The following is a 15,893-nucleotide window of genomic DNA, read 5'->3' on the forward strand; positions in this document are numbered from 1 at the left end:
TTTTATCTATTAGCACCTATAAAAATCAGAAGGACACACTCTTATAGAACAGTGATGCACAGTTTGGAAATTCAAACATGATTAAATAAGTGAGTTAAGTGGACTCACCATCAAAGGTATAACATCTGAGATTTTTTTAACTTAATTTTGAAATATGTGAATGGGGAGATCTTTTCTCATTAAAATTTGGCAGATGCCAGTTGAAAGAAACATCCTTCTTTTAAAGAGAGCCCTGTGAGAATTGATTGAAAAGGAAATTCCATTAAATATGAAAGAACCCAAATTGTTTTAAAACAATTATATTTTAGGGGCACCTGGGTGGCTTAGTCGGTTAAGCAACTAACTCCTGATTTTGGCTCAGGTCATGATCTCACAGTTCCTGAGATCAAGGCCCACACTGGGCTCTGTAACACAGCACCTGAAAGCCTGCTTGGAATTCTCTCTCTCTGCCCCTCCCCCACTTGTGCTCATGCATGAGCTTTCTCTCTCTCTCAAAATAAATAAATAAACTTTAAAAATTCTTTTAAAACTGTAATAAAACAATTATATTTTAACCTTAAATATATTTTACTTTACATGTATGATTCACAATACAGAGTAGAGGGGATTAGAATTTTAAACTTTTGGTTCTTTGTACTGTAACTCCCTGCCCTTTCCTAATTAGATATTTATTTTATTGTTTTACATTTCTGATTACTTTTTAAGCCTTGAAATGACTTCTAAATCTCTCCTCTACATCCTCATCTGACAGAATCTCTTCAAGCTCTGTTTTATAACATAAGAATATGAGTACTCTTACTGCTGTCTCTACCTTTTATCCCTCCCTTCCATATTGTACCCTATGTCAGCCACAGCGTCTATTTTTACATTGTCAAGATTACTAAATTTATGTTCCTTCTTGCAATATCATGATTGACCACAGGATGACTATAAACATTGAAAACCAACAAAAGCACTTGCCTTATAGGACTATGTAAATAGAAGTTTTTTCTTTCTTTCTTTCTTTCTTTCTTTCTTTCTTTCTTTCTTTCTTTCTTTCTTTCTTTCAAGTAGGCTTCATGCCCAGTGTGAAGCCCAATGTGGGGCTTGAACTCATGACCCTGAGATCAAGACCTGAACTGAGATCAAGAGTTGGATGTTTAACCAACTGAGCTGCCCAGGCTCCCCAATTTTCCTGGAGTTCCTAATTGCCATTTTTCTTTCACTGCATTTTTTATTTGTATCATGTTATATTCCCACCTATACCCCTTTACACATACACACTTGTACCTTTAAATTGTACCTGTGATTCTAGTGAGTTTTCCCCTTTCTGGAGACCTTTCTCTTAGAGTCGTCATCCAATCCTGTTCCAATCTGGACTGAATATCTTTTAGGCATATTTCAGTACAATTATCCTGGATATCCATAGATTACTTTTCTAGCATCTACCATCTTTTGGATCCTATATCTTCCTTTGCTTAGGTACATTCTTCACTTTTTGAGGAAAAAATGCATAATAAGTCAAATTATCTGAGATCTTATGTGTCTGGATAGGTATTTATTTTGCCTTAACAGAGATTGACACTATGGTATCAATAGTATCAATCAACAGATTGAACTCTTCATTCTATTGTTGCTGATGAGAAATCTGATGTAAGTCTAATCCTCATTCCTTTAGAGGTTGCTTGTTTTTTCTTTTTGAAACCCTTTAGGATTTTCTCTTTATTGTTGATGTTTTGACACATCACAAGCATGTGTCTAGAGATAGATTCTTCTTGCCAGTCAGTGGTCCTTTTAATTTGAGGTTTGTTTTTTTTTTTTTTCAGTTTTAGAAAACTTTCTTCTTTAAGTTTCTTTGATAAATTCTTCCCTTTATCTTTCTCCCTTTTTTTGGGGGGGAGGGACTGTTTTCTCTTTATTTGGCCTCTTACTGTGATGTTAGGACTCCATATTTTTGCTCTAAGTGTCTCTGATCTTTGCTCTCCTATTTTCAGTCTCTGACTTTTTCCTTTGCTCACGAGAAATTTACTTGATTTGATTTTTAGTGCTTCTGTTAAACTTTATAGGTTTTTAGCCACCATATGTTAATCTCTAAGAGTTTTTGTTTTGTTCTCTGGTTGTTCCTGTTTCATAACATCCTCTTCTGGTTTTATGGCTGCAGTACATTCAAATCTGTCTGATTACATCAACTAGAGTTTTTGTTGTTTGCTTTGGCTCATTTTGTTTTGTTTAGGTTCTCTCTTGTTTTATTTTGTTACTCTATAGTGAAATTTACAGTTTATTTATCTTAGGCATTCATTGTCTTTAATGCTGCAGGCAGGCTCTCTTCACATACTACAGATCTTTGGTTTTCTGTTCATACTTAAGAGAAAAGGAAGCGTAGGTGGTAGAGTTTTTCCCCTTTATTAACACAGAGATTTTTTCCAGCCATGTTCCTCTCCTGGGTGGGAATTACATAAGGAAACTTTTGGTGGTGCAGTGCTGGGACTCAGTTTAGAGTCAGCTGATTGGAAGCTAGCTTTCAAGCTACAGCCTCCAAGTCTCAGAATAACTTGATCCAGTTTTTTGGTAACATTCTACACACTTCTGTTTTTCAGGTTACATATGTGCCTGTAGAAGTGCTACCTGGTACATCTGCCAATCTTGAACTTATTCCCCTTTTGTAGCCTTGCTTCTCAGTCATACCTTCTGACTCTGGGGCCAGAACCCTCTCCCTTTACAGTTTCATACATCATTTTCTGGACTGACTTCTCTGCCCATTTCATTGGTCAACTTGCCTTTATCTTTTTCCTAGATATTTATTGAAATCTCTCATCCATCGGTCACCACCAACACCCCCAGTTCTATCCCTCACCGTCTCTACGGTGAGGGATAGAAAAAATAAATAAATATTTTTATTTCAGTGGAATCTCAGGAGCAATGGGGGACAAACATAAATTTATGCCATCTTGAATCTCTCCAAGTTGGTTTTAGAAAAGCTACCAATTCAGTTTCCATTCTGAACTCTAGCAAATTTTAGATTGTTTCCACTGTATGGTTTTTTATTTATTTAGTATCTTCTCAGATAGAATGAAAACACAAGAGCCATAACTGTACATTCTATTTCATTTGTTTCTTCTATAGAGCCAGATACTCAACTGTAAGGAATTTTAAAATTTCAAATGTGAGTGTTGGGGTTTAAAGTAAACCCCTTTTCTCTAACTTTACTCTTGACTTTAATCCTTCTGTTTCTTTATCTCTGCTTGCCTTGGCCCCTATTTCTTGCCTAATCAACAACATTCACAAACTTTTGTTATAGTATGTTGTTTTAATTGTTCTATTTTATTGTTGTAGTTGTTTATCTCTTACTGTGCCTAATTTATAAATTAAACTATATTCATGCATATTTCAAATAACACAGATCTCAGCACATACATCTCCTAGTATGATCACAAACTACAAGAAAATAAAGGGGCACCTGGGTGGCTCAGTTGGTTAAGCATCTGACTCTTGATTTCAGCTCAGGTCATAATCCCGGGGTCGTGGGATTGAGCATGGAGCCTGCTCAAGATTCTCTCTGTCTCTCTGGGGCACCTGGCTGGCTCAGTCAGTTGAGCATCTGACTCTTGATTTCAGGTCATGATCCCAGGGTTGTGGGATCAAGCCTTGCATTGGGCTCTGTGCTAAATATGGAGCCTGCTTAAGATTCTCTTTCTCTCCCTCTTGCACCGTTCCTCCACTCCCCCGTTTGTGTGCTCTCTCTCTCTCTCTTCCTCTCTCTCTCAAAAAAAATTGCTCTCTCCCTCTGCCCCTTACCCACACTAGCGCACTCACTCTCACTCTCTCTGTCTCCCTCAAAAAAATAATAAATAATAATAAAATGAAAATAACTTTATATTTCAAATTCCTAACCTTTGATAAATAAAACATGAGAACCTACGGATGGACCTACTGATGGTCGAATGAGAGCCTTATATATGTGGACAACTCCAGGTAAACCATCTTTAGCTTCTCCTTAGTGTATCTAGACCAGATGGCGTAGTCTGGATAGGTACTGAGATCCTCAGACCAATGAACCTTCACCCAAATTCATGCCTGGGGAAATGATATCTTTCTCAGCCACTGGTTGGGTAGTTAATATCATATGAGTTTAAGTACTTTCTTGTCCAGGGTCGCCTGGGTAACTCCAACTCTTGATTTTGGCTCAGGTCATGATCTCACAGTTCATGAATCTGAGCCCTACATGGGGCTAATAGGACAGAGCCTGCTTGGGATTCTCGCTCTCCCTCCCTCTCTTTGATCCTCACTTTTTGTCACTCTCTCTCCAAATAAATAAACTGAAAAAAATTTTTTCTTGTCCATATGTCAGAAAATATGAGATCTAAACAGGACGAGATACACTAGAAGAATTTCACAACCTTTCTAACAGGCCGCAATAGTATGGATGGGGGAGCCGTCCTTAAGGGTTGCAGCCGTTTCGGGGCTTTGACTTCTGATTATTTTTGTGCAGCAGCTCTCATTAATGAAGTCCATTCTTGGCTTTGCCTGATCATTTTTCTTGGGTGATGTACAGTTTTATACATAAGCATTTTTTAATGAATCAAGGATTTTCTTCCTATTTTTTTGCAAGATAAACTTGGAAGGATTAGAACTTCTAGGGTGAAATGTCAGACTAAAAATTTCTTTTTATGATGTGTTCTGCTTATTTTCTCCCTGATTTTAGGAGCTGGGAATCCAAAGTGCACAATTGCAATTGTTTTGGGAAGAACTAAAAATACCTCTGCAGCCAGGTAATAAAATAATTGTGATTGAAAAATTTATTTGGGAATAAGAACTACTCTTTCTACCCACATAATTTACTTAAAATGCACCATTTAGAATTACAAATCATAATAATATAAAGCATATTATGAGATTAATGTCACATTTGTGTTTCACAATTGTTTTGCTGTAAGATTATATCTAGGAAACATTTTAGGGAGTGTTTCTATGCATTCTTTAATGTGGAATTTCCTGTATTAAAAAGTGTTGCTGAATCCTCAAATCTGTTTGGGTCAGATTATGAGACATATAGAAATTTTCAGAACTGTCTGTAAGTAATTAAGTGATTATATATTTAGATCAAAGGCGATAGTCTTGCAACATTTGATACTGTATATCAGTTCCTAGTTTCCACTCTGAGCAATGAGAAGCCTCAATCAAATAACTTTAACTTATTTTCAACTTATCACTGTTATTGTTCCCAAATACAGCCTGCATCCAACTGTGCCTGATGTATGCCTTTTACACAATTCCCATTCCAGACATCATTGCTTACATGATTACGTGGTAACAACAACAAAAAAATGACAGTTGCAACTCCACCTAGCATCTGTTTTATTTTTCCACATGGCAAACTTTTCCTAACATCTGCTTTTCTTTAACCAGATACAAACAACACACCATGGTTCTTGTTCCTATCAACACACCTGGAGTAGAAATAATAAGGCCTTTGTCAGTTTTTGGCTATATGGGTAAGTACTCAACCAAGATAAGCATGCATTAGCTAGCAGGAAGACAGGAATATGCAGTAACACTGAAGGTAACAGCATTGTAATATAGGAAATGTGTTCTTAGAAATCCTTTGGTGCTGACAACTATCTTAATATAAATGCCAGTGGGGGGGGGGTAATATATATGTGTGTGTGTGTGTGTGTGTGTGTATGTGTGTATATATATATATACACACATATATATATATACATATATATGTATATATATACATATATATACACACACATATATATATACATATATATACACACACACACACGCATATATATATATATACACATACATACATACATAAATGTCAGTGGAACTCAGAATAGAGCAAATAAAGAAAGCTAATACAGCACTGGACCTCACTTTGTTTACTTTTGAGAAAGGGTAGATTGTATTCAAGGAACAGTAACTCTGGCTGCTATTCATCCCTTTGTCATCCAGCAAAATGGACTAACGAAATAGACTGAGAAAAATTAAATCTACATAATCCACAATGAAATTCACTTTTATCTTCAAGTTTAGCTTTCTTAACTAATCAAACTGCAAGGGCTATTAATAAGCAATGAGTTCTGGAGCACCTGGGTGGCTCAGTCAGTTAACCGTCTGACTCTTGTTTTCATCTCAGGTCATGATCTCACAGTTCGTGGGTTCAAGTCCTGCATTGGGCTCTGCGCTGGCAGCGTGGAGCCTGCTTGGGATTCCCTGTCTCCCCTCACCCTCACAAAATAAACAAATAAACATTTTTTTAAAATCTACTTTTTTTTTTTTTTAAATTTTTTTTGGCGTTTATTTCTGAGAGACAGAGAGAGACAGAGCATGAGCATGGGAGGGGCAGAGAGAGGAGGAGACACAGAATCAGAAGCAGGCTCCAGGCTCTGAGCTGTCAGCACGGAGCCCGACACGGGGCTTGAACTCACAAACCGCGAGATCATGACCAGAGCCAAAGTCGGATGCTTAACCAACTGAGCCACCCTAAAATTTAGGCACCCCTAAAATGTACTTTAAAAAATAAGCATTGAGTTTTGATTGATTTGAATGCAAAACTTTTCCATTCTTCTGTGCTTGGGTGGAATTTCTAAGAAGCAAGGATACTTTTGTTTCTGGCCACCCAGCTCAAGCTCATGTTCGTTGTTGCCTTGCTGCTCAGGTAATTCACTCAGCAAGTATTTATTGAGGGCCGACCAGTGTTCTAGGTGCTTAGAATACATTAGTGAGCACAATAGGTTAGGATCTCTGATCTCATAGAGCTTACATGTTAGGGGAAAGAGACAGGTGATAACTACAAACATGTAAATAAGTAAATTATAGCAAGTTAGCAGGTCATAAATGCTATGGAAAAGTTTATTGAACCTCAAGCTCTGTGGTGACCCTGGCTTTCTCTTTATTGTTGAATATGGCTAATAAAAATGTTCAAGTAGCAGATGAAAGACTTAGAGTTTTAGAGAACATTTGGCATCACCTTCCATAGGATGCACCCACAGATTAAGTGTCGTTTGCAAGAAGGTGATGAACAAGTTCACTGGAGCAAATTGTGAATGGGAATTTGTTGGGTTGCAGAGCAATAGCCTGAAGACCCCCCAAAATGGATTTATAATTTAGGTTGCCTGGAAATAACCTCCACTTCAGAGCCTGTGTTTGAATTTGCAGTGAGACAAATTCACCAGCACCTCTCCAACTCCCCATGCCCAAGGCCAAAAGAAACAATTGTAGAGAAGGTTGATTATTAATGTGTATTCTGACAGGAAAAGGGTGTGGAGTTAGCATGAGATTATCTCCAGAACCAGGGGTTGGGGAGGCAGTAAGGAAGGGTGGGCGGTGTGACGTAGACAAGAGTGTGAATGTGTTCCCATTCTCTGTCAAATGCCAGCATTTCCCAGAGGCAAACACATAGTGAACAAGCCTGGACTGGGAGAATACATACCTCAAGGCCCAGTCTGTGCTGAGCCTGTTCTGTCCCTTTGAGCAGGCTCTTTGCATGTCCGGGCATTGGTTTACACAATGATAAAATAAGAAACCTGAATCACATTACTCACTTTCGACTTTTGAACTATTGGAAGCTTTTTTTTTTTTTTTTCCAAGCATAATTTTCTGTGGAAGGCCATACATAAAAAAAGTCTCAGAAAAGAAGCAATAATCAAACAATAATGATCTGATTGGATGTATGAAAATGCCTTCCCTTCTAGTAACTCTACAACTTCAGAGAATGAGTTTGAAAACCTCTGGATCAAATGATTTCTAAAATCTCTTCGAAGCGGAACAGTTGAGTTTTCTGGGTTCTAGGGTGCTAGGGGTTCAGAGCTCAAGATCTACCTAGGAATATCTGTGACATATGAGGCTTTTAACTTGGACTTCTTTTGAGTAATTATTAATTACATATGAGTATTTTTTGGTCAACCCATTTTGATCTTCAAAATTATATTTTCTATTTTATAGATTATTTACATGGAGGACATTTTGAGATCCATTTTAATCAAGTACGAGTTCCTGCCACCAATATAATATTAGGTGAGATAACTTTGGAAAAATGATTCTCCAGTACTGTGTACTAAAATATTTTCAGGTCTAAATCTGGAAAAGATATGAAGTCTACCTTAATTTAGGTATTTTTCCCTCTTAGATACCTTTCCCTCTTACCCTATTTGTAAGAGAACATTTTTCCATTTGGTGGATTTTCTTACATGGAATAATGTTTTATTTAAGTGTTTGATATGGTTTTATATATCACATTAATTGAAAACCTAGCTAACTACAAAAAATACACAATTCAGAGCGACACACTGTTTCCTAAAATATGGTCTTCAGGCCTCTACTTGTTTTAAGAAAACCTCACAGTACTTTCTGAATTTAAGTCTTACATATAAACACATTAGAATCATAAATAACTTTGCATACTGAATACCTGGAATGACTTGACCCTCTTGCTTATTGGAATCCTACCCAACCTTCAGAGAACATCTCAAGTGGTACCTCTTTCAGAAAGGTTTTTGTGTTCTTCACCCCATCCACTCAATAAACCCCTGCTGCCTGCCGAGTCCTGAGGATACAAGCTCTCTTTCCTTTGCCTTTCTTTGTTCTCCTCCATATCCCTTATCCTTAGCATCCTTGACCCCGCTTCTAGATTCCGAACTCCTAGTGAAGGGACTGTGTCTTATTTACCTTTGTAACCATTACAGCATTTATAAAACAGCATATGCATAGTTGGTACTCAGGAGACATTCTTAAATTGGATTAAAATGTTTAATGATTGTGGTTTAAAAAACATAGAGATCAGAGGGGCACATGCACCCCAATGTTTATAGCAACACTATCAACAATAGCCAAATTATGAAAAGAACCTAAATGTCCATCAACTGATGAATGGATAAAGAAGATGTTGTACCTATATACAGTGGATTATTACTCAGCAATCAAAAAGAATGAAATCTCAACATTTGCAACAACATGGATGGAACTAGAGTGTATTATGCTAATGAAGTAAGGCAAAGAAAGACAAATATCATATGATTTCACTCATAGGTGGAATTTAAGAAACACAACAAATGGACATAGGGGAAAGGAAGGAAAAATTTAAAAACAAAACAAAACAGGGAGGCAAGCCATAAGAGACTCTTAAATACAGAAAACAAACTGACAGTTGTTGGCAGGGAGAAGGGTGGGAGTATGGGCCAGAAGGGTGGTGGGCGTTAAGGAGGGCACTTGTTGGGATGAGCACTGGCTGTTATATGTAAGTGACGAACTACTAAATTCTTCTGAAACCAATACTACACTATATGTTAACTAACTTGGATTTAAATTAAAAAAAAAAAAAAAAGATTTTCTAGTACCCCTCTCCCCACAAAAAAGAGTTCTACAAATAATGAACATTATTACAGAACTTTTTTCCTACCAGAATGCCATTTTCATTGAGGGCAGTTCATCATTTTCTCAACATTTATTTAAATAACACAGTAAATGGCTGTGGTCACTTTCATGTTCTTCTTTCTTTCTTATAGGTGTAGGCAGAGGATTTGAAATCGCCCAAGGCCGCCTTGGACCTGGTAGAATCCACCACTGTATGAGAATAGTAGGTCTGGCAGAACGTGCTTTGCAGATCATGTGTGAACGGGCAACACAAAGGGTGGCCTTTAACAAGAAACTGTTTTCACATGTAAGGATGATTACTTACTTGAGTTTATTGTAGCCCCGTGTGCTACTGACCTTGAAACAAAATAGCATTACTTGTTCATAGAGAGATCTCCTCTACATAAATAAGATGGGTTTTTTCCCCCAGAAAGTATATTTATGTCTGTACTTAAATATAGTCTGATGGAGATCTTTAGCTTTGTGAAAGATTAAATAATTCCTAAAGTGCTTCAACACCTCAGTGCAAACAGTATGGACATTTCCTTCAACTTTCTCAGATTCTTGCTCTCTAGAGAACCTGGTACATTAACACTTCTCTGTAGAGAAGGCTGTCATAAAGAAGAAGGATTGGCCTTGTTCTTTGGCTTTCTGGAGGGAGTACGTGAGGAAATATAGGAAAATAACCTAAAGCTCAGTAAAAGGAGAGAGATCAAAAAATGGAATGGACTGCCATTCTTTGCCTTTCTTTGTTTTCCTCCACATCCCTTATCCTTAGCTTCCTTGCCCCCGCTTCTAGATTCCGAACTCCTAGGAAGTCTAGGAAGTGAGTTCCCTGTCACTGGAAAACTGCAAGTAGAAATGGGATCAGTATTTGGTGGGATGTTCATGATTTTTTGAATTCCCAACTATAAATTGTGTACCGCTAAGTCTGTTGTTTACAAAGCAGAGTAAACAATATAGTTACATGTGAGCAGTATAGTCAGAATTAGAGAATATTTATCAAGAGGGAAAAGAAGCTGTCATTCCAACTTCCTTGGAAAACTTTGTAAGAGAAGTGGGATATTCAAATCATCTCCCAAAAACCCTTGTAACTTTTAAGGCAAGAAAAATTATTTTTTACATATTCAGTACTTAGGATGCTAACGGTTTAGTGGGGTGGTAGAATTGTGTTTGTGTTTGCTGGACACGTGTGTTTTAGTACTTTGGTCCCCTTGTCAAGTGCATTTGTGAGCATCTTTTAAAATTTCGTAGTATATATTTTTTTTAAATTCCTGTAGGCTATGTTTGCTTTTTGTGATATTATTCAGCATATCTGTAATTTAGTTGTAACACAGTTTTATGGGAAAATACAGCCTAATTTATGGTGCACACCTGGGAGTAATCTGTGGGGAACCCTTTCAATATATGGTGAGGGCAAGGGTTCAGCTGTTGGATGGACACTGTAGGAGAAAGTAAGGCATGAACTTTTGGGGTTGTGGATACAACCCCTTGCTGCTCTGTGTATGAGCTAAAGAGTTGCTCGTGGCATCAATATCACTTCCTACATACACTTTTCTCTTTTCAAGATTGCCACCCAAACCCCGGAGCAGGATGGAGGGCGGGCACAGCGAGGTTGCCCCACAGACCTCTTAAACACATAAAAGCACTCTGCTTAAGTTTTATGAGAGATGTTTTTAACACTGTATCAGAGGGAGATTTCCCTCCTGCTTTTTGTAGGTTAATGTATCAAGCAGAACAAGCCCCAGCTTTTCAAAAATATGCCTCCCTTCACTGGAAACTTCTTGCACTTGGCACAAAGAAAATAATCTGGCAGAAGCAAAAGAGATGTGGAGGCATATCATAAACAAAAATCTGAGCCAGATTTTTTTTCAATTTGTGAAAGTAACATTCCATTTCCATGAATTTGGAGATTCTTTCCAGCTGCCTTCTAAATTATTCCAGGCACTAAAGCAAAAAGTTCTGTATCAAAATTCTGTTTTAGTAAATAAATGTGACAACTCCTTAGAGCACTCAGTTTCTATCCACTTAATGCTTTTAAGCAAATCTAGGGTCTATAGAGACCCGGCTGAGAACACTTTCCTTTATTCCAAAGCTAAGAAATAAATGTATTTGTGGTCTGTTCATGAAGTTATAATCACCCAGCTTTACAGCCATCAAAAATATACTCACTTACCACTGGGCCTTGTTTGAAATTGTTAATGCAGAGCCTGGTTTCAACCTCTAGGGAGTCATCCGATAGAAATATACTGGTGACACACAAATGTAATTTAAAATTTTCTATCAACTACATTTTTTAAAAGTAAAAAGAAACAGATGAAACTGATATTTGTAATATATCTTATTTGACTCACTATATCCAAAATGTTATTTCAACATGAAATATAAAAGTATTAATAAGGTATTTTACTTTCTTTTTAAAAAAATACCCATTTTTCTAAATTGGTTGTAGATTTCACACTTGTAATGCATCTCAATTCAGACTAGGCATATTTCAAATGCTCATAGCCACATGTGGTTAGTAGCAGCTACCATATTGAACATCTCTGTTTTAGGGAAACTGATCAAATAGCCACTCTTTAAGAAATGTACTAGCACAAACATAACCAAGCATAAAAATGACTGTGGAAGGTTAACGTGGCTCAAATAATTGTACTGTAATTGGCTGCTGGTCAAACTTGACAAATATGGTTCTCTACTGTAAACAGCAGTTCTATGACTAGGATTGGGAACAACAACAAAAACCCATATGGTTAACCAGAAGCATTTGTTATTGTCTACTGAGTTTCAGTGCTGAATTCTCAATGTTTGCTTGCTTGTGGGATTTATGGTAAGTTTTGATCCCCCTATTCTCCACTTACCTCCCACTTCTCTTCGAAGTTTTTACCAATGGAGAAAACTTACTAAGACAATTAAGAAACAAGTACCAACTTTTTTTAATTAAAATTTTTATTTTGAGGTCATCATAGATGCACATACAGATGTAAGAAATAATACAGAGAGATCCCTTATTCCCTTTCCTAAGTTTCCCCCAATGGTAAGTAACATCTTGCCAAACTAGACTACAAAGTCAGAACCAGGATATTGTCATTGATATAGTCCAGATCTAGAACATTTCCATCATTGGGGCCCCTGCGTGGCTTAGTCGGTTGAGAATCCAACTCTTGATTTTGGCTCTGGTCATGATCTCACAGTTCATGAGTTCAAGCCCCACATCAAGCTCTGTACTGACAGTGTGGATCCTTCTTGGGATTCTCTCTCTGCCCCTCTGTGCACGCTCTCTGTAAATAACTTAAAAAAAAATTTACATTGCCATAAGGATCCCTCATCTTGTCCTTTCATGGCCATACCCACTTCCTCATTTCTTATCCTCACCTCCTCATTAACCCCTGACAACCTTTAATCTCTTCTTCATTTTTATAATTCTATCATTCCAAGAATGGAATCATATAGTATATAAACTTTTGGGGTTGGTTTTTTTTCACTCTGCATAATTCTTGGAGATTCATCCAGGTTATGTGTATCAATAGTTGGTTCCTTTTTATGTCTGGGTAGTATTCTTTGGTATGGATTCTCACAGTTTAACTGTTTACCTGATGAGGCACATCTGGGTTGTTTCCCATCTGTGGCTGATACAATCAGAGCAGCTATAAACATTCATGTACAGGTGTTTGTGTGAACATAAGTCTTTTCTTTCTCTGGGATTAATGCCCAAGAATGCTGGGTCATGTGGTAGTAGCATGTTTCGTTTTTAAAGAAACCAGCAAACTCTTTTCCAGAGTGACTATACTGTTTTTCATTTTCACCAGCTGTGTAGTAATGATCCAGTTTCTCCACATCCCCACCAGCATATGGTGTTGTCACTGTTTTATTTTTAATTTTCTTTTAGCCATCCAATAAGTTTATTATAGTAATAACTCATTGTGGTTTTCATTTATATTTTCCTAATGGCTAGTCATGTTTGAACATCTTTCATGTGACTATTTTCCATCTTATATCCTCGTTGATTCATGTCTTATGCTCTTCCTGGATTTTGTGTGTGTGTGTGTTTTGCTTTTTAATTGCTGAATTTGGAGAGTTCTTCATATTTTCTAGCTATTCCATCGCTAAATATTGACTTGCAAATATTTTCTCTGTCTCTGTAGCTTATCTTTTCATCTTTTCATCCCCTTAACAGGGTCTTTCACAGACCAAAATTGTTTCATTCTGATGGGCTCTAATTTGTCAGTTTTCCTTTTATGGATCGTGTTTTTAGTCTCGAGTCTAGGAACACTTTGCCTCGCCCTAGATCCTGATGATTTTCTTCTATAATTTTTTTCTATGAATCTGCAATCTATTTTGAGTTAATTTTTGTATAAGGTATATGAGAATTAGGTCAAGGTTTATTTCTTTGCCTATGGATGTCCACGTGCTCAGCGCCATTTGTTGAAAAGGCTAGCTTTCCTTAATGGAATTGTTTTACATCATTCTCAAAAATTAGGCATATTTGTGTGGGTCTATTTCTGGTTCTCTGGTGTATTCTTTTATCTATGTCTGCCCCTCTGCCAATACCACGCAGTCTTGATTACCATAGTTACATAATTAATCTTAAAATCAGGATGGCTAATTCATCTCACTTTATTCTCTTCAAAATTCTAGTTCCTTTGCCTTTCCATATGAACTTAGAATAATTTTGTCTATGGCTTCAAAAAATCCTCCTGAGATTTTGATAGGAATTGTGTTAAACCTATATATCAGTTTAGGAAGAAATGACATCTTTATTATGTTGTGTCTTCTAATCTATGAACACAGTATGTCTCTCCACTTTATTTAGCTTTTCTTTGATTCTTGCTATCATCTATGTGTAGTTTTTAGCATACAAATCCTATACATTTTGTTATATTTACATCTAAGTATTTTAGTTTTTTGAGTGATTATAAATGATATTGTGCTTTTAATTTTGGTGTCCATGTGTTCATTAATGGTATCTATAAATATAATTGATTTGTGTCTGTTTATCTTAAAATTCAGTGACCTTTCCAAACTCACTTATTAGTTTTGTAGATTGGGTGGGTTTTTTGTTTGTTGTTTTGTAGACCATGGTGTCATCTCCAAGTACGAGAAAGTTTTAATTCTTCCTTTCAGATATGTATATATTTTATTTCCTTTTCTGGCTTCATATCACTGGCTAGAACCTCTAACATTTTATTGAATAAGAAAGGAGAGAGTGTATATCCTTGCCTTGTTCTCAATCTTAGGGGAACATTAAGTAATAATGTTAGCTATAGGTTTTTTTAATGTTTATTTATTTTTGACAGAGAGAGAGACAGAGCACGAGTAGGGGAGGGTCAGAGAGAGAGGGACACACAGAATCCGAAGCAGGGTCCAGGCTCTGAGCTGGCAGCACAGAGCCCGACGCGGGGCTCTAACCCACGGACCGCGTCATGACCTGAGCCAAAGTGGGATGCTTAACCGACTGAGCCACCCAGGTGCTCCAAGCCATAGGTTTTTTTTTTTTAGATATTCTTCATTGAGTTCCCCTCTGTAATTAGTTTTCTGAGAATTTTTATCTTTTATCATGAATGAATGGACTTTTGTGAAATGATTTTTCTGCATTGATTTATATGATCATGTGATTTTTCTGCTTTAGCCTTTTTAAGATGGTAGAGTGCATTAATTGATTTTCAAATACTGAGCCAGCTTTCCATCCTTGAAATAATCCCAACTTTGCAATGGTGTATAATTCTTTTTTATATATTGCTGAATTCTACTTGCTAATGTTCTGTTAAGGATTTCTGAACGTGGAGTCATGAGGGATATTGGTCAGTAGTTTTTTGTTTTGTTTTGTTTTTGTACTGTCTTTATCTGATTTTGATATTAGGATAATACTGTGTTTACAAAGTGATGTGGGAAGTTTTCCCATCTCTTTTACTTTCTGGAAGAGATTGTCTCGATTGGTGTTAATTCATCTTTAAACATTTGGTAAGAGTTCTCTAATGAACCCATTGGGCCTGGAGATTTGGGTCCGGGAGGTAGCTTTTTTGAAGATTGATTTCCTTAATAGTTATAGGGCTATTCAACTTATCTGTTTTATATTGAATGAATTGTGGGTGGTTGTGTTTTTTGAAGAAGCGGTCCATTTTATCTAAGCTGTCAAGTTTGTTGTTTAGAGATGTTCATAATATTCTCCTGTTACCCTATTGATGTCTGCAGGGTCTTTAGTGACATATCCCCCGTTTCATTCCTGACATTGGCAATTTGTGCCTACTTTTTCCTTTGTCAGTCTTGTTAGAGGCCTGTTGCTCTTAATGATCTTTTCAAAGAATATAAAATATATTATTAATACATAAAACTATCCAATATAATTGTTATATTAGGGTTTAACATTAACAGGATCTTTGTTTTATTGATTTTCTCTCTTTTTTTTAATTTTACTGATTTCTGCTCTTTATTATATACTTTCTTTTGCTTTCTTTGGATTCATTTTGCTCTTTTATTTTGGTTCTTGAGGCCATAGCATGGATTATTAATTTGAGACTTTTCCTCTTTTCTAATGTATGTTTTTAGTGCTA

The 15,893-nt window shown here is 36.7% G+C and overlaps 1 protein-coding gene across 4 annotated transcripts in view; it reads left to right on the forward strand.

Moving 5' to 3' along the window:
- Positions 1-15,893, forward strand: part of ACAD11 (acyl-CoA dehydrogenase family member 11) — a 91,516-nt gene that overhangs the window by 69,049 nt on the left and 6,574 nt on the right. For all 4 annotated transcript variants that reach the window (XM_042903041.1, XM_042903038.1, XM_042903039.1 and 1 more), the window contains exons 14-17: positions 4,682-4,748; positions 5,386-5,471; positions 7,936-8,007; positions 9,495-9,649. In XM_042903041.1, coding sequence (XP_042758975.1) covers positions 4,682-4,748; positions 5,386-5,471; positions 7,936-8,007; positions 9,495-9,649 — 380 coding nt within the window. The remainder of the gene's footprint in view (positions 1-4,681; positions 4,749-5,385; positions 5,472-7,935; positions 8,008-9,494; positions 9,650-15,893) is intronic.

The sequence above is a fragment of the Panthera leo genome, chromosome C2 (genome assembly GCF_018350215.1).
Source record: "Panthera leo isolate Ple1 chromosome C2, P.leo_Ple1_pat1.1, whole genome shotgun sequence".
NCBI classification, from domain to species: Eukaryota; Metazoa; Chordata; class Mammalia; order Carnivora; family Felidae; genus Panthera; species Panthera leo.